At 46.5% G+C, this 18,418-nt stretch overlaps 1 protein-coding gene across 6 annotated transcripts in view; it reads left to right on the top strand.

Moving 5' to 3' along the window:
- Positions 1-18,418, top strand: part of FGF1 (fibroblast growth factor 1) — a 106,257-nt gene that overhangs the window by 77,091 nt on the left and 10,748 nt on the right. For 5 of the 6 annotated variants that reach the window (XM_025292520.3, XM_025292524.3, XM_006058883.4 and 2 more), the window contains one exon: positions 5,915-6,117. In XM_025292520.3, the coding sequence (XP_025148305.1) occupies positions 5,949-6,117 (169 nt within the window). In that variant the 5' untranslated portion in view covers positions 5,915-5,948. Of the gene's footprint in view, positions 1-2,846; positions 2,939-5,914; positions 6,118-18,418 lie in introns of all 6 variants that reach the window. The other variant, XM_025292521.3, reaches the window with a different exon arrangement.

Raw genomic sequence — 18,418 nt, forward strand, 5'->3', positions numbered from 1 at the left:
AATCAAAAGGAGAGAGACAGATTCAGCCAGTAATCAGTTCCTTAAGTGTTCTCCAAAGTCCGGAACACACAAAGAGATTCACAGAGTTGGGTAGAGAAGAGAAGGGGGAGGGGGCAGATAGAGGCGACCTGGTGGATAAAAAGGAGAGTCCAAAGGGGGAGAGAGCAGTCAAGCCAGTAATCTTGCTCCCAAGTAAAAATGGGTACTGAAGATTGGGTTCTTAAAGGTACAAAGTTGATAACAAATACCAAAAAGCTAAGATTAAAAATCTAGAGTAGAGGTTGGATTCTCAAAAATACAATATTAAAGAAAAAAAAAAAACAAAGTCACAAAAATTATAAATATATATATATATATGAAGTTTGCTTTAAAAAATAGGGTCTTTTTTTGCAAAGTAATAGTAGGTTATAAAAATGAAAATTAAAGGAGTAAGAGAGGACTGAAAAATTAAAAAAAAATTTTTTTTAAAGAATGATAATAGTAAAAATATATCTAGGACTTTCTCTGGTGTTGTTGTGGACAGTGTGGGGTCAGTTCATTTTCAGATAGTTCCTTGATTCAGTTTATACTTCTCAAGATCTATAGGCCCCTTCCTATGTAGTCAGTGCTAACTACAGGGTTTTAATCTATTGTACCTGTTAACTTCCATGGCGGTTCCCTCTGTTTTAGCTTCTTGTGTTTGCTGGTCTTGTCAGTGTCTAATGTCCGCCCTGACACAAGGGGGTGGTGGTGGACACTTTTTTAGGGTCACTTGTTCAGTTGTGCTCTGGGGAGGAAGGAACACTGTAAACAAATAACACTGGCGTGTGTGGGGAGTGCTCGCAGTGTCTCGGCCGCACTGGGTTTGCCCCCGTTCACGGTGTGTGTGCTTACCCTGTCTACACTGCTCAGGCTCTAGGTTGCTCTGCCGGAAACTGTCTGAGGCCGGCCCTGGGTTGTATGCACTTCCCAGGTCTAAGCCGCTTAGGTTCAGGTACTCGGGTACTTCTCAAAGGCACAGACTCAGTTGGGCCTGCGTTTTGTGCCCTTTCCAGGTCCGAGCAGCTCAGGTGACCAGATGTTTGGCGAGCACGGTGGCTGAGACTTATTGCCTCCCCCATCCCTGCCGCTCGGTTTTCTGGGTGTACAACCAGAGCATCTTCTCAGGCAGATGTTGACCGTCCAGAATCCCAAGAAGTCTTGGTTAGCAATGAAGCCTACTTGCAGTTTGGTAGATAATGCCTCTCTGGGGCCAGGATTGCCCCCTTCCAGTTCTGGCTGCCCTCGACTGCCTGTCTCTGGCGGGGGATGGGCTGGTCCGAAGCTGGCTAGCTCTAGTCAGTCCTTTGATCTGTGAGCGGGCCTGGTAGTGTCTTAAGTTAGGGCTTTTTGCGGGGTAGCTATCCCACAGTCTGGTTTGCTATCTCAAGTTATTTCACTCAGATTGCCCTCAGGGCATTCAGGCCGGGTCCTTACTCTAAGCAATGCAGCCCACACCTCCCTGCCCAGCCCCTGCTTGCTAGTGGTGGATGCAGGCGTCTGCACTGCTTCTCCACTGGGAGTTACGTTGGCACATAATATGTGGGTTTTAATTATTTATTTATTTTTCCTGCTGGTTATGTTGCCCTCTGAGGTTCCAAGGCTCACCACAGACTCACCAGTGAGAGTGTTTCCTGGTGTTTGGAAACTTCTCTCTTTTTTAAGACTCCCTTCCCGGGATGGAGCTCCATCCCTACCTCTTTTGTGTCTTTTTTTGTCTTTTATATTTTTTCCTACCTCCTTTCGAAGACAATGGACTGCTTTTCTGGGTGCCTGATGTCCTCTGCTGGCATTCAGAAGTTGTTTTGTGGAATTTACTCAGCATTCAAATGTTCTTTTGATGAATTTGTGGGGGAGAAAGTGGTCTCCCTATCCTATTCCTCCACCATCTTAGGGCCGCCTCTCTGAAAAAATTATTTTAAATTAAGCATTCAGTTGCAGCTGACCTAGAACACATTAGGCTTCGACCAGTTCAACATAACCACTTACCCCTCTCTCCTAGAGGTCAGGTCACACTTGTAAACTTTCTAAGTAGTGTTATGAATACTATGCTCATTTAACCCTTCAGACAGCTGAAGGGTTAAATCTGAGGTAGGCAGCAGGGTGGGGATTATTAGAGGAAACATCTTGGAAGAAGTTAATGACTCGCCCAGGCTCCCAGAGACAATTTGAGCATAGCTAGAGCTCTACAGTGTTCCTTACTCTCTCACACTGAAAAGTGACTATTGTATTCCTGGGTAAGAGCATATACTTAACATCCTATTCATGTGTCAGAGCTCAGGTTCTCTTCCAGAGGCTACAGCTAACAAAATATGTCAGACTTAATATGAATGTTCCAATAGGCTTGGTGTTCTCCTCACTTTGGTTGTCACTGGTAAATCGAGAAAATCTCCCCAGGTCCCCAAATCCCAGAGGGCTGGGCCAAGCACATGACAAAAGACCACTGGGCTTGGTCTTTTCTATCTCCCAACATACACAGAGATAACTCCATCCCCTGACAGCCAACAAAAAGATTATAGTAACCAGGAGCAGGGCTTATAAATTTCCATTATGCTCTATGCCTGATTTCACATAGTTAATGGATTCATTTATTAGAGCAATTTGTGAAAATCCCCAAGGGTCTGGTAAGGCTGCTGCCTAATGGTTTTATCGCGTCATATACTTTCTTCATGCCTGTCCCTTTAACACTTACTGGATTGGCAAGGAACTTTGGACCAACCACTACTAAAAATACAAGTAAACTGTAAACAAAACAAAAAGAAGAGGGGCATTTCATGCCTCTGGAGTTTCATTTTTGAAAAAATATTTCGTTTTTGTATGTTTTACAGCTGATTCATAAATGCCACTGTCACAGCCTACCAAATTCACATTGAACCCAAGGCTTATTTTTGGGCATCAGCATGTCACCTTCAGATTTCAGGTATGGATTTGAACTGAAGGGTGATGGGAACAATCTTAAGTCAATGCAGCCACACTGTCACTGCACCTCTTACTGGGTGGAGCAGGCACAGAGCAGAGGCGGGGGCTTGTATAACCCCAGGCTGCAATGCAAACCAGAGGGAAGGGATGCCTGGCCTCTGGCAGAGGTCCTATCTGGAGAGAGTTGCAGTGATAAAGCCCAGGCTTCATGGCTTAACACACACATGAATGTGAGAGCATAAGTAGAAATCTTGGCCAGAAAAGATGTCTCCAACCTTGGCCAGACTTTTGGTGCATCTGTTCCCTTCATCCCAATGGGATGGAAGCAACAATGTAAATGAGTAGAGCCAAATTCATATGCAACACTTAGAAACCAATTTAATGGAGACTCCTAATGGGTGCCAGATCTAGAACGGAGGCCATCCTCACCACAGCAACTGCTGCATGACCAGGGCTCATGGGGACCTCCCTTTGAGAAAATCCAGGGACAACAAGAAACAAAATTCTGTCTAAGATGGAGAATACAAATGAGTATAGTGAAATGGCCACCACTAGTATACAGTTATTGTCTCCTGTACCTAATTAAGTACTAGGTGCTTGAAAAGAAGACTGATAGAACAAAAAGTATGGATTATCTCTTAGCTATAATTTAAGGAACAAGGATCTGGTCAGTGTTGTATGCTGATGACAGGTAATGGGTGAAAATGCCCATGTTTGGAAACACTGAATTGCTTTACATCAGAGGGGATTCCAGAATTGTGTGGAATAGGGAAGAGGAGGAAGAGGGACATTGAGAGGTTGGGAGGAAACAGGGATGAGTACAGAGACAGAGGTGGGCACAGAGACTCAGAGCCTTGTGGATAGAGAGGGTTTTGGAAAAGAGAGTGAGGTTTTGGGAAGAGAATGCAAAGAGCTGTGCAAGGTGAACTCTGCCATCTGCCCTGTGGAACTGATGTATATGAAATTAATTTTCCATCTGTTATTGTACTATGTGAAAAGGACCAGACAGAGTTTTGCCTTATGTGAAGGAGACATTTGGAGGTGGTCTGACTTTAAAGATAGTTTACATGGTGTATGCAAAACTCTGAGGATCCTTGGAGGGACTTCAAACCATAGCCCGTGTGGCTGCAGATTGGAAGAGATGTACCAGACACATTAAAATGCCTGGAGCAGAGGAACACATGGAGGCTTCTAACATGAACTCTAATTCCAAAGTCACCAGGACAAATCACCCAAATTGCTGTCTTGATTTCTGTTGGAATTACCTTCTATGCGAGCAGCTCCCTGAAGCCACTCCAGGGATGGCTGGATGGCTGGAAGGAGAGTGTGAGGAATGTAGGAGACTGGCTGGCCTTCTGTTAAGTTCACAGGGCTCCTAACGCCTGGTGACATGGGTTCCCCAGGGAATGATAACATGCATGGGGGCAAAAGTGGAGGCTGTTGGTGGTGACAGCCAATATCTGGGTTACAGATGAGTAACAATGAATGATCAGGTCATAGGGGCAGATGTACGTGCCAGGCTATGAGTAAAACCCCCACTTCTGCTAATAATACTATGCTATCACTGAAGTCGCTTAATACTGTCATGGTAATGAAGGGCAAGTTGGGGCTTTCTTTCAACAGACCCCTTTAGAGGCTCACTTACTAGCTGCTGAGACAGGCCATGAGCAGCTATAAGCTTTGGTTTTACTTTATAAAAAAATTGAGGATAATATCAGTGTCTGCCTCAATGACGTAAGTTAACTCCTAGCCCATAATATGTTAATGATGATGCTGATGATCACTAGTATTGTAAAGCCACTTGATAATCAATATGTACAATTGGCATCTACTCACTCGTATAAGATGAAATTCCCATGGTGGTTTTCTGGTCTCTTCTTCACCTTTCTTGTGCAGTCCTTGTAGTGAGCACCGATCCAGTCTTCTAAATGGTGGAGCAAGTAGATATTTTAAAATACTAAAGTTTATCGGCTTTGCCTTTTAGTTTGTAGAGGGCCACAGATGTGTTTGTACACTGATAATATAAATTTGTGTATAGTGGGTCCACTAATGCATTTATACATATGTGCGTTTCTGATAATATAATTTGTGTACAGTGGGTATACATAGCATTAGAGGGTCATAGAAGGTCATACAATGGTTTCTGTGTCATAAGACTTCTCATTAGGAAGTAATTAGGGTGAAGGTAGTCTTTGTACCAGGGATAGACTACTGTCTTCCCTGTGTGATCTGAGGATGTACAGGAAGCTGTGGACGCAGGCAACAGCCAGCAGAACCTTCAAAATACTCCACCCCATAAAATTTCCTTTGGCACAGTGATGGCCCTTTAAAAACCCCACCTAACACCTCCACGTGCCTACTTCTCCACTTCTGGTTCCGTTCCCACCAGCAAACCCATAATTTTCCTTTACACATTAACTGTTGGCTAGCTCGGAAACACTCCACCCCACCCCACCCCACCCCACCCCTTCCCCATGGGTCTCGCGTGCCCAGGCTCCCTGGGCTATCTCTGTACACAGGCCTCAGCACCTGGGCAAAACAGTGGGAGGTGGAGGGCACAACCTCGGTGACGGCCTCTTGGCTTTTGTGGGTTTCAGCCAGACCCTGAGTGTTATTTTAGTGCAACTTCAGTGTTTAATTTGAGGATGTGTGTGGATCAGAAGGAGGGACCAAAACATTATTTTTTTTTCCATCCGCCAAAATGATCAAATTTGATATTCCAAAAAACGCACAGCCTGGTCCAGAGCTGTGTCCAGTTGGGAAGTGGGAAATGACTGAAAATCCCTCCCCTGCCGGGGACCATCCCTCCTTAACCACTGGCCACTACGCAGGCCCGTTTACTGTGGGCAGCACCTGGGCAGTCTGTGGTTTCCACCCACCCAAGAGCCGGTGCCCTGAGGCTCTCCTTGCCTTCTTGAAAGTGCACACAGCACCTTCGCTGGAAGAACATCCTACAGGGTTGTTTCATTTCTTACAGCCTTGAAACAGCCACAACCAGCAGCTGCTGAGCCATGGCTGAAGGAGAAACCACGACCTTCACGGCCCTGACTGAGAAGTTTAACCTGCCTCTAGGCAATTACAAGAAGCCCAAGCTCCTGTATTGCAGCAACGGGGGCTACTTCCTGAGAATCCTCCCAGATGGCACAGTGGATGGGACGAAGGACAGGAGCGACCAGCACAGTAAGCACCCATCTCACATTTCTGGTATCTTCCTTACTCAGGGACAGGAGAAGGGAGAATAGCTAAGGGCTGTACCCCCTTCTCCAAGGTTCTCTTCAGACATGACACACTCAGACGCAGGGCTAACAAGGTACAGAGGGTCTGGGTGTGGAGAAGGGGGAGTTGTGAGGGCAACAGCCTGCCTAAAGGAGTCTGATTTCAAGAGTTTAAGAGGACTTCTCTGTTGACCTAACATACCTGCTGTGAGATCAGACTGGCTGCCAATGTTCAACTGTTCCAGATTCCTGTAAGCAGCGAGAGGCCTGGTCCCCAAGGCCAGTCAGGCCCCTTCTCACTCCATGATGGGAAGGGCCACACGGGGCAGGGGCAATAAACTCCCAACAGACAAGGGCTCAATTTCAAGTTAACCGATTCCCCAGGTTATGTTTCAACTGGGCTTGATTTGTGAAATCCTAGTTCACAATCGTAGTCTTACACATCATTAATTATGCTGCTCTTGCTCTGCATATCATGCAGACGTGGCTGCGGTAACTGGGAGGGGTAAAGTCATTCTCCAGACCTTATAGAAACAGGAGAGTAGGAGCAATTTGAGCCAAAGGCTGACTATCTCTTCCGGGCTTTCCTGCCAGCGCTGCTCTCAGATGGTGTTGATAAATGGCGGTATGACTTTGGAGAAAAGACTCTCCTTGACTATCTAAGAACAAAAATCTCTCCCTTCTGCTTTAGTATTTCTGGCAGTGGTGTGTATGTTTGATATGAGATGTCTGGGTTCTACTGTGATGTCACTGGGGATTCCCTGAGCCCCACCAAATCATTCGATGTTGGAGCGGAGCCAAAAGTCAGATCTGGTCCCTGCTCAGTGGGTCTGAGGGGTCAAACGTGTCATGATTCAAGGGAAGGAAAGTATGGATGAAATCAGGAGACACAGAATAGCACAGGTAGAATTTAAGGTTGTGCAGGATGGCTTTAAAATGAGATACAGAACACTGGCTTTGATGTGATGGTAGTCTTTATTATTGATTTGATTTACACCATAGGTTAAGGCTTCCCAGGTGGTACTTGTGGTAAAGAACTCACCTGCCAATGCAGGAGACTCAAGAGATATGGGTTTCATCCCTGGGTTGGAAAGATCCCCTGGAGGAGGGCATGGCAACCCCTCTAGTATTCTTGCCTGGAAAATCCCATGGACAGAGGAGCCTGGCAGGCTATGGCCCATAGGGTCGCAAAGAGCTGGACACAGCTGCAGCAACTTAGCATGCCTGCACACACACCAAATGTTGCAGGCACTAAGCACAAACGGTCACCCCAGTGGTGCTCACTCTCCATCCACAGATGCACAGATGATGGGGGCGGGAGCTAGCATTTACCAACCAGGTGGCACTGTCCCTTCCCTCTCACCCACCAAGCAGACCCTTGCAATGAGAAGCAGGAAGTCTGGGGCTGACTGCTGCAGGGTCAGCTTAGTTTTAATGGCTTGTCTTCAGATGGACTTCTGAATGCCTATAATCGATGAAAAATACATGCCAGAGTATAGCAAAAAAAAGACTACTGAGTATGTCAAACATATACACAAGCAATGTTCACTGCAAATAAATGGACTTAGACTTCAATTTGTCGTGTTGTATCAGGCAAGCTACACAATTTGTGTGATCTGCCTCATACAACACAAACAGAACAAGCTGTCATTTCTAGAAGGTTTTAAACATTTCTATTAAGTCTTATCATTGGAGAAGGAAATGGAAACCCACTCCAGTGTTCTTCCTGAATCCCAGGGATGGGGGAGCCTTGTGGGCTGCTGTCTATGGGGTCGCATAGAGTCGGACACGACTGAAGCGACTTAGCAGCAGCAGCAGCAAGTCTTATCAGTTTTTTGAATCAACGAGAATGTTCTCTGGTCTTCCACATCCCAGAGGAAAAGACAACCTTAGTGATGTGGTCTATGGGGTTAAGCTAGCTCTTCTGGGAAACCTCAAATTCTGGGGTCACAGGAGGCTACAATTCCAATTCCAAGTACTAGAATTTCTGTACAAAGGGCATGTGACTTCACTGTTAACATTATAGTCTGCACTCTGGGTACAGAATGTGGGACAACTTCTGCATAGTGCTGCAAATTCAGCTGCCTGACCTGAGATGTCAGAAGCTCTGGAGGGCAGCATACAGTAGCACAGGTGTGTGTGTGAGGAGGTCGACACAAGAGTGATGGTGGATCAATTACTTCCCAAGTGAACTCAGGCTAGCTATGGTAACTGTTCTGGCCTTACTTTTCTCAACTGTAAAATAAGAGCAATATTACATGCCTCCCAAGTTTCTTGGGCGGATTACATGAGACAATGTAGTGAAAATTCTTGGCACAGTCTCGACCGAGAGTACAGCTCCCCGTATGTCGGTTCACGTGGCCACTGTGGTCCCCGCTGTCACCATCACTGCCACCACCAAGATTTCCACGCACTCAACACGGCACAGGGAACACAGTGTAGCACTTAAGGGCCCTCCCTAGGCTCTCCTCTTCAGTAACACTGCCCTCCAGGAAGCCAAAGCTTTGGATTCAGGTTTTGATTCAAGGCCTCTCTGGCAACATTCAGAGTTGCTGTGTTGGCCTCTTTACTTAGTCTGCAACTAAGAACAAGGGCCAAGGAGGACAGAAAGCAAAGCAGGGTGAGTAAGCCAAAATCCATCCCCTACCTGTCAGTGCCAGGAGACCCAGGTAATCCATGTACCCCCTGCAGAGTCAGGAGGCCTAGATTTAGAGTCAGAAACCTTGAGGTCATATTCCTGTGCTGCCGCTTTCTAACTGGATCAGCACCAGACCATTATCATTCTCTCCATTTGGCATAAAGTGCTCTGCAAAAGCAGCTTTAAGTCTCCCAGCCCCCAGACCCTTCCCATCATCTTTTCCTCTACAAAAATGTGAAACTCTCCAGTGTTCCCGGCTATCTCAACTAGAGGGGAAATACTGAGGCTCAGTTTCCTCACCTGTGCAATGGGAAAAGCAACACTGCCTTGTGTGTCTGACAAAGCTGAAAACTCATGAGACCCTGCAGCCAAAAGGACTGACTCCTTGCCATGGATGCACCCACTAAATGTGGCTCTGTCGCCCTCTTCTGCCCAGTGGTGGTACTGCCACAATCTTTCTGAATTTCAAGGTTCTTCAGAAACAGAATCAACCTGGGCAGGCACGGAGTGGATGATCCCTGGGTGGTTAGCACAATGGTTTGTCTTCCTTGATCATTAGTTTGAGCATGACTAGAGACCATGAAGATAAGTGGATAACCACACTCTAAAACTTCCTCCAGGGAGAGTATTTCTAAAAGCCAATCAAATATTTAAATAAATCTACATAAACCATGCAAAATGGAACTATACACCTTCCAGTACTATAAAGCAAAAAAAAAAAAAAAAACAGCTTTCCTTTCACAGCTTCTCTTTGTCCCCAACCAGTTGATCCACCCTGGACAAGACTGAGAAGTCTGCAAAATGTATTCCCTTCCTACCTCCAGGAGAATAAGTTTCCCAGAACCTAACCCAAGGTCTTTCTTGGAGTGGGATAAACCCAGGACGGATGGATGTGCGTGGACCACTGTCCAGTAGACCTGAGTCAGAGGTCTCCACAGGTGGGAATTTCTGGCCTGCAGAGAAGATGTTTTTGGTTTATCCCTTTACAATGGCTCAAATCACAGCTGTAGGCAGTTAGCAATGCAGACTATGGACATCTGTTACTTTGCCACACTAGGAAGGCCAGGCAGGACCAGAGAGGACTGCAAGAAGGGGCGCTGGGGGCAGGGTGTGAGATTTGTTGACTCCTAGGGTGTGGCTTGGGGGGCTGGTAAGTGGCCGAATCACCAGGAGAGGGAAGCTCCTGGAGGAGGTAGAGGGGCAGGGAATGAGGACCAGCTCCACCTCAGACATGTAGTGTTTGAGGAGTGCCTTGTGTATCAAGGCAGCCCTCCTCGGGGTCATACCACACATTTCCTTGTGCGATTATCTAATGGTCTCCTGCCTCACTGGGCTCCCTGAGGATGGGGACTTCGTCTCTCTCAGCTCAACACTGCAATCTGTGTGTCAAGCACATGGCTGGGCGGTCAGGATCATGGCCATAAATATTAATTTGATGAGTGAATGAACTGTGTTGGAAGCAAATAAATTCAAATTCAAAAATATATTCCATAAATATCTATCAAGCACCTAATATATGCCATGCATTGCGCTAGACTATTTAATTTCCTCTTAGCCACGGTCCTGATGAGGTTATTAATTATCATTCATAATGAACTGCCCTGTGAACTAACTCTGTGAACACTGAGCTCTGGGAACAGCCAGTAATTGGGAAACTTGGCACCGATCCACAGCTGCATCTTCCAAAACTAAGGCTCTCTTATAGCACACTCGGAGAAGGCAATGGCACCCCACTCCAGTACTCTTGCCTGGTGAATCCCAGGGACGGGGGAGCCTGGTGGGCTGCCGTCTATGGGGTCACACAGAGTCGGACAAGACCAAAGCGACTTAGCAGCAGCAGCAGCTTATAGCACACTTCCACCCCTGACACCAACACCACAGCGGTGGTTTCACACCACACACTAATTAAATGAACACACTGGATTCACACAGCCCACCTGTGGGCCCAGTAGATGCACGACCCATCACTGCGGTTTACCAGCTCCCTGTCAGCTTCCCTGTCAGGAAGTTATTTTCCTCCCCATGCCTCAGTTTTCTTGTTTTAAAAACAAGGATGGCAACAGTACCCACCCTCATAGGAAAGTTGGAATTTTAAGTATGACAGTTTGTGAATGTCTTTAACAGCCTGCCAAGCACATGATAAGTACCTGGAACATGGTATTTATCAGCAGCAGCATCCTGAGGCTTGCTGGGCCTTCCTCATCTCACCATCTGATCTTTGGAGCGTGCTGAGTTAAACCAGCGCTACACCAGCTCCCTGCATCTCGGCATCTCAGGACTGTCTGGGATGGGAGCTCTTGAGGCCTGGCATGTAGTTACCTTGTACCCAGGCACCAGCAGCTCTGCAAGCCCTGCCCTGTCTCGCCTCTCTGCACAGCAAGCTGTCTTGGGCAAAGCAAGAAGGAGCTCCGTGCCTGACTCTGCTCCTTTTGAGGGAGTTCACTCTCTGTCTAAGGGGGCCATAACCTATTTCTGGAGCAGTAACTGGAGAATAGGAAAAAGCTCACAAGCATCCCAAACCTGCAGCCCCCTCCCGTGGCACACACCTCTCACCTCCCCAAGCACGTACAAAGCTTCATGGGGAGCAGGATTACCGGCACCACTCACCACACAAATGGAAATGTTCCTGAGCAAAGTGTGTGCCAATCAAATATTTATAAATCAAACCACATCCTAAAGGCACTGGAGGAGTTCACTGGTCCCCAGAACCCTGCTTTGCAGCCCTTTAGAAAGGGTTCCTTCCCTTTAGTGAATTCCTCCTGCCCGCAGTTCTGGGGGCGATCCAGATTCCCCATCCTGCTGTGGCTCACCACCTGACGGCGAACCCACTGTGCTCCCCACTGCATTGGTGTGCTCCTCAAGTGACCACAGTGGGCAGGCCAGGCATCAGAGAGAGCGACTGGTCTTCAGACAGGCATACTCTCCCTGGTGGCACGCCCTGCCAAAGGCCTCCTACCCTCTCCTCCCTACCAGCTCCTTATCTGCTTACACAGGAGGGATTTTTCCAGATAGACTATTTTTTTTTTTAAATATCACACAGTCCATGGACTGTATCAAAATTTTCCAGGCACCTTTTTCAGACCCTAGAGGAGAAGCAAACACCTTTACACATTCTAAGAAAAGTCTTTTTCATACACACACACACACACACACACACACACACACGTATCCAAACCACTGTAACTTTTTTCCCCCCACAAACTCCGTTTTATTTCTTCTCTTTCTCTAATGTTTTACGGTGCCCGGCTTGTGGCTACATTTTAAGTATAAATGCCACTCACATAAAACAACCTCACCAAGTTCTGAATGAGGCTGACCTCATTTTGGGTAAACAAGGCAAAGGACGGGAAGTCTCCAACCCAGAATAAACCAGGCACGTAATCTCTCTGGGCCTCTATCTGGAGAGCAGAGGTGGAAAGCAGGCTTAAATAAAGGCCATGGAGGAATGTGCTGCAGAAGCAGGACCTCCCTTCGCAGCATTCATCCTGCTGAACGCAGCAGCTGTAGTCTTACCTTTCAAAATTCCTAGGGAAGGACAGGAAAAGAATAGCATGGTGCCCCAAAGCTCATGTCTCTTGGCACTGGCAGGTTCTAACTCCTGTTCCTTCTTTCTATCCTTGGAATGTAAGGGATCATGTGTCTTACTGTGACTAAACTACTATGAAGAGCTAATGGAAGGAGGCTCTGAGGAACAGAAGAGAAAACCAGAGATACCAGCTTATAATTCCTCAGGAAAAGAAGGAAGATCTCTAGACAGGGACCAGCATATCCACTCAGATTCCTGGCTTCCCCCTTTCCTGCTGCTGCTGCTGCTAAGTCACTTCAGTCGTGTCCAACTCTGTGCGACCCCATAGATGGCAGCCCACCAGGCTCCTCTGTCCCTGGATTCTCCAGGCAAGAACACTGGAGTGGGTTGCCATTTCCTTCTCCAATGCATGAAAGTGAAAAGTGAAAGTGAAGTCCCTCAGTCGTGTCCGACTCTTCGTGACCCCTTGCCTTCTCCTCCCCCTTACCTAGGTTCCCCTAAGTAAAGACCCCTGAAGGGTCCAAAGGATGAGGCAGGAGCATGGGTTGCAAAGGTCATCTTGTATATTTCAGTTATTTGACATTTACTTTTGATAAATTGGCCATTCCCAAACCAGCACATCTTAATGCATTCCTAGACAAGGAGCAGGACTCTGGATTCTACTGGGGACACTATGGTTACTAGTCTACCAGGTAAATGCTTCCAGTCTTTCTGTAGCACATTTTTAAAGTGCTTTATAAGTTTGAATTTCTCTAAGAAACTTGTAACTATCACTAGAGTACCTTTTTTAAAAATTGCTTTTCATTTCTTCTGCTAAGTCAAAAGTCACTGTCCATATTTAAGAGATGGGCAACAGTAACTCCCCAGAGGGCTGAGTGATTTGCCTTGTTTTTCAAAAAGTACTTGCCCCTTCATCCTTGTGATGCTACCGAGCCACTGACCACCCAGCTCATAGAGAGCAAGTCCTAAATTCCCCATATGGGAAAGAGGAGGCGCTCCCTCCACCCCTGTGTCCTGGGTGCTAACCTGGTGGAAGGTGCTGGAAGAAGACACTGAACAGAGCAGGTGTGACCTGAGTGGCCCTTCACCAGCTTTCCTGGTTCCCTCTCTGCCCTTAAATTGTTGTTCAGTCACTAAGTTGTGACCCCACAGACTGCAGCACATCAGGCTTCCGTGTCCTTCACCATCTCCTGGACTTTGCTCAAACTCATGTCCATTGAGTTGGTGATGCCATCCAACCATCTCATCCTCTGCCGCTGCCCTCTCCTCCTGCCCTCAATCAGGGTCTTTTCCAGTGAGTCGGAAAGGTGTGTCTGCCCTCAAGATGACACACCTTTTGCAGATCCCTGCATTCAGGTCTAGATGGTCCCCGAGGTCAAGTCTGTGTTGGGTCACAGAGCACCGCAGGGGTCAGCAGCAGCAAGAAACTGAGTGTCTGCCCACCAACTATAAACCAGGCTTTTCACATCAACTACCCAGCCTCACCCAGAACACTACAAAACCATCAGCAGCCCCATCACCCGAAGTTAACCACTGTCACCAACTTGCTGGCTGTTCTTGCCTCAGTATTGTCTTTTGAAAGGAATGAAGAGTTAGGATGAAAGGCAATTTCCCTCCACTCCCCTCCCCAGTCTCAGTCATTTTCATCCTCCCCAGGGCAGCCACTGCTATGAATTTGGACTGAATCAAGTGCACATTTTTATCTTTTACTCCCTATCTATTCATGAGCTATGTGCACTGGTTTGTTTAGTTTACAAAATTTTCATCAAGGATTTACCATAAATACTCTCTTGCAGTTTGCTTTTTTCCCGCATTGTACATTATTTTCTGCTTTTCTTTGAGAGAGAAAACAATTATAGAGAGAGGGAAAAAAGAGGGTTTTGGTTGTTGCACTTTTGTTTGCTTTTAGCTTGAAAAAAAGTGGAGTTTTTGCTATTGTACTGCTTGATTACTCTGGGTCACCTGACCCTCAATAGGTGTAAGCCCGTGAAGGCGGAGACCCTGCCCACACTGAGCAGAGCACCCAGCAAGTAATGCCCGGAACATGCATACATGCTGACTCCGTGGCTTCCCCTGAGGCCCCTGCTCCCTCCAAGAGGGAAGGGCTGCTGCTTCCGCCAAGGCTGTTGGCCAGTCCCTCCCTCTCTTTGTAAGTCCCCCCTCTCCCACTTGCTCTCCTTCCCACCCACCCCTCAGCAGCAGCTGCAGGAGGATGTAGGTTTGGAAAACTGGAATGAAGTCACACTAGGCAGTTGGACACCTAGTCAGCTACGCGAGCAACACGCTGGGTGTTACTCCTTCCTGCCAGCTCTGCTTGTAGAAGGATATATGTTTAAGCAACTTAGCCAGAAAGAAATCCAGTGAAAATGAGCTATGAAACTTGGACATCCTGGAGAAATAATATTTACAGAGGAAACTCTTGAGACAAACTCTCACCAGTGCAACAACTTGGTGCTGGGGCTCAGGGCCGAGGTCTGAGTCGTGCGCCAGGCAGCTCTGTCTCATGTTTACCTCCACGGGGCGTTAACATGGCCGAGACGGGGCTCCTCAGACGGCAAAGTCAACTCTGCCTACCCCCACCGCGAGACAAACGGGCAGTATTTAAGGCGCAGAACAGGCATGGACTAGAAAATAAAGAGCTAAAAAAAATAAGTCTTCCTAGGTGATCACGATGTGCTGGTGTAGGTTCGTCATTTGTAACAACTGTACCTCGCTGGTGGGGGGTGACGATAATGGGGAGACTGTGCCATGCAGGGGAGGGGCACAAGGTAAATTTCATACTTTCCCCATATTTTTGCTGTGAACCTAAAACTGCTCTACAAAAGGAAGTCTATTAAAAAAACATTTTTCTTGATTACCCAAAAGGACTTGCCCTTTAGGGGTTTCTGTTGCAGCTATAATGTGACTGACTTATAATGTGACCTACTTATATAGGTGCGCGTGCTAAGTCATTTCAGTCGTGTTTGACTCTTTGTGATCCCTTGGACTGTAGCCTGCAAGGCTCCTCTGTCCATGGGATTTTCCAGGCAAAGATACTGGAGTGGGTAGCCATTTCCTTCTCCAAGGGATCTTTCCCACCCAGGGATCAAACCCAAGTCTCCCGCATTGAAGGCAGATTCTTTACCATCTGAGCCAAAAGTCCCAGGTAGCTAACATCATCATGGCTACAAAACGGGGTTCTGGATGGCCATCTGACATCTTGTGCAAGTCAGATCTTGAACATAAGGGGGACCAAGGAGGGAAGTGAATATGGCTTGATTTGGACCAATCTTTCTGGTAACTGTTCAAGGTATTGTATGAAATAGAGGAAAAAGCAGGATATTTAAAATAGTCAAGCCTGGATTCTGGCCATGGTTTTGTCTATGATTCTAAGTACAATGTCTGGTAAAGGTGCTCTTACCAAGCTTCAGTTTCCTCACCTGTAGGACACAGCCAGTGCCACCTTCCTCCAGGGATGCTGCGAGAAGCGATGATGCCACCTAAACACAATAAAAATGATAGCAATTTTACTGGACACTTCTAGGTGTCAGATCATTAAACCTCACAACTCTATGGAGCAGACACTATCATTACAGCTAAGGAAACAGAGGTAAATACCATACCCAATCAGTACACAGCTAACACACAGCCAAGCCAGAATTTAAATTCATGCAGTTTGCTTCTTGAGTCCAAACTCTTCAGTTTTACACTATTTGTACCAAGATAGAAACTAGCAAGATGCCTGGCACATTGTAGATGATCAGTAAACAATTATTCCCTTCCTTTGGTCTCTCTGGAGAAGGTGATGGCACCCCACTCCAGTACTCTTACCTGGAAAATCCCATGGACAGAGGAGCCTGGTAGGCTGCAGTCCATGGGATCGCTACGAGTCAGACATGACTGAGCGACTTCACTTTCCCTTTTCACTTTCATGCATTGGAGAAGGAAATGGCAACCCACTCCAGTGTTCTTGCCTGGAGAATCCCAGGGACAGGGGAGCCTGGTGGGCTGCCGTCCATGGGGCCACACAGAGTCAGACACGACTGATGTGACTTAGCAGTAGCAGCAGTTTGGTCTCTCTTAAATATACAGGATTATGCTGAGAAACTGACAGAAAACACATGTGAAAGTTCTCTGCAAATCAGAGGTCAATGAAAATACTGAGCATTGAAAAAATTTTTTTATTGAGATACATTCACATACCTTACAATTTACCCATTTAAAGTATGCCATTCAGTGGTTTTCTTAGAGATTTGTGCAACTATCTCTATGGTCAGCTTTCATCACCCTAAAAGAAACCCTATACCTCTTAACCATAGTTTCTCCTTCTCTCTCCAACCCCTTCCTCAGCCCCTGGCTACCACTAATCTACTTCCTGTCTCTATGGGTTTTGCCTATTCTGGACATTTATTTTAAATGGAATCATACAGTATGTGGTCCTTTGTGAGTAAGCTTCTTCACTTAACATGCTTTCAAGGTTCAGCCATGTTGTAGCATGCACCAGTACTTTATTCCTTTTTATGGTTAAATAATATTCTGTTGTATATAGCACCATTACTAAATTTATTTACATGCTTTTGAGACTGCTAGTGCTGGAAAAAACCTCTAGAAATTGAATCTAAATCATTCCAATTTTACTAACAAGGAGACTGTGGCCTGTAAGTTAAACAACCCAGCCAAGGTCCTGCTCTTAAGTGGCAAAGCCCAGCCTTGAACCTTACAACTCACAACTCAGTTGCATCTTACTTCACTCCACAAAGCACTATTAGAAACACAATTCAAAATGTGCAGCTTACTAATGATGGGCCCACAGAATCATCTCTGCAAAGATTAGCCTAACATTGTCCACTCAACAAATACACACTGGCTCTCCCCAGGGTGTAGAGCACTATGGGAGGCACTGGAGACTGAAGGGGAAACAGGACAGATAAAATTCCTGCCCTTTCTTCCAAGTGTACACTCCCCTGGGGAGGCAGAAATAAATGAGTGAAGCCCTAAACAACAAAAATAAGTGCATGCTAAGTGCCATGAAGGAAACAAACCAGGAAGGAGGAGGACAAAGATGCAGGGACTAGGGTGCCAGGGCTCCTGGGGTTGGGGTGAAAGGACTTGCTGTGCAGAGTGTGGTGGGGCACTTGTGGGGGGAAGGCCTCTCTGAGGAAAGGCTTTTGGGCTGAGGCCAGGAGGAAAAGGACCATCTTTGTGACTATTAGGAGAGAGGAAATACCAGACAGAGGGAGAGCCTATGCAAAGATCCTGTGGCAGAAGAGAGACTGGTGTGGGAAAGGAGTGGCGTGGCTGGAGCAATGACTCAGTGAGCGAGTGGTGGGACCCGAGGTTGGAGAGAGGAGGCCTCTGGCCTGTGCTTTCATAACTGCCTCTCAGAGCTAAGCAGTCAGGAGGCCTGGTGGCAAAGGAGATTGTGCCTTCTCACTTTCTTCTTATGAGTTAAATAAACTGCTCACCAGAGGAAGTGAGTGGAGGTCCTGAGTCTCTGCAGCAAAGACTTTCAAGGACAAGAGAACTGAGTCTTCAATAAGGGTGATGTAACTACGTATCACCCTTGGGATGAATCAGAAGATAAGCAAAGAGAGGGAAATGAGAAGATACAGACATACTAATAAGGAAGTGGTAAAATGATTACCGCACATCCACATAAGAGGACACAATTCAATTGGCAAAGATGGAGGGTAACTCCTTCACTGCTTCAGTGGAAAGATTTCCAGTCAGTTTTAACTGAAAAACACAGGTACAGGACTGTAGGGTATCTCACCATTTGTGTAGGAAAAAAAACAAAAACAAAAAGACAGGAGGGATAAAGTCTATTTCTCATACATAAAATCTCTCTAGAAGAACACACTCAAAATATACCTAGGAGGAGTTTACTTGTTTGTCTCTGTCTACCCAGAAGAATGTATCCCAGGGCAAGGGCAAGGATCCTTGTCTGTCTTGACCCCCATCAATTGGGAGCGAGAGGTTGGAAGGGGCAGAAGGAAGACATTCACCATCTCCTCTTCTGTGTTTCCAAGTATGAAACATGGGAATACATTTCTGATTCTAAGAAATCAAATAAAAAATGAAAACAAGGAAAGCAATGAGGGGCCTAGGGGTACAAACTGAAGG

This window comes from Bubalus bubalis, chromosome 9, assembly GCF_019923935.1.
Source record: "Bubalus bubalis isolate 160015118507 breed Murrah chromosome 9, NDDB_SH_1, whole genome shotgun sequence".
NCBI lineage: Eukaryota > Metazoa > Chordata > Mammalia > Artiodactyla > Bovidae > Bubalus > Bubalus bubalis.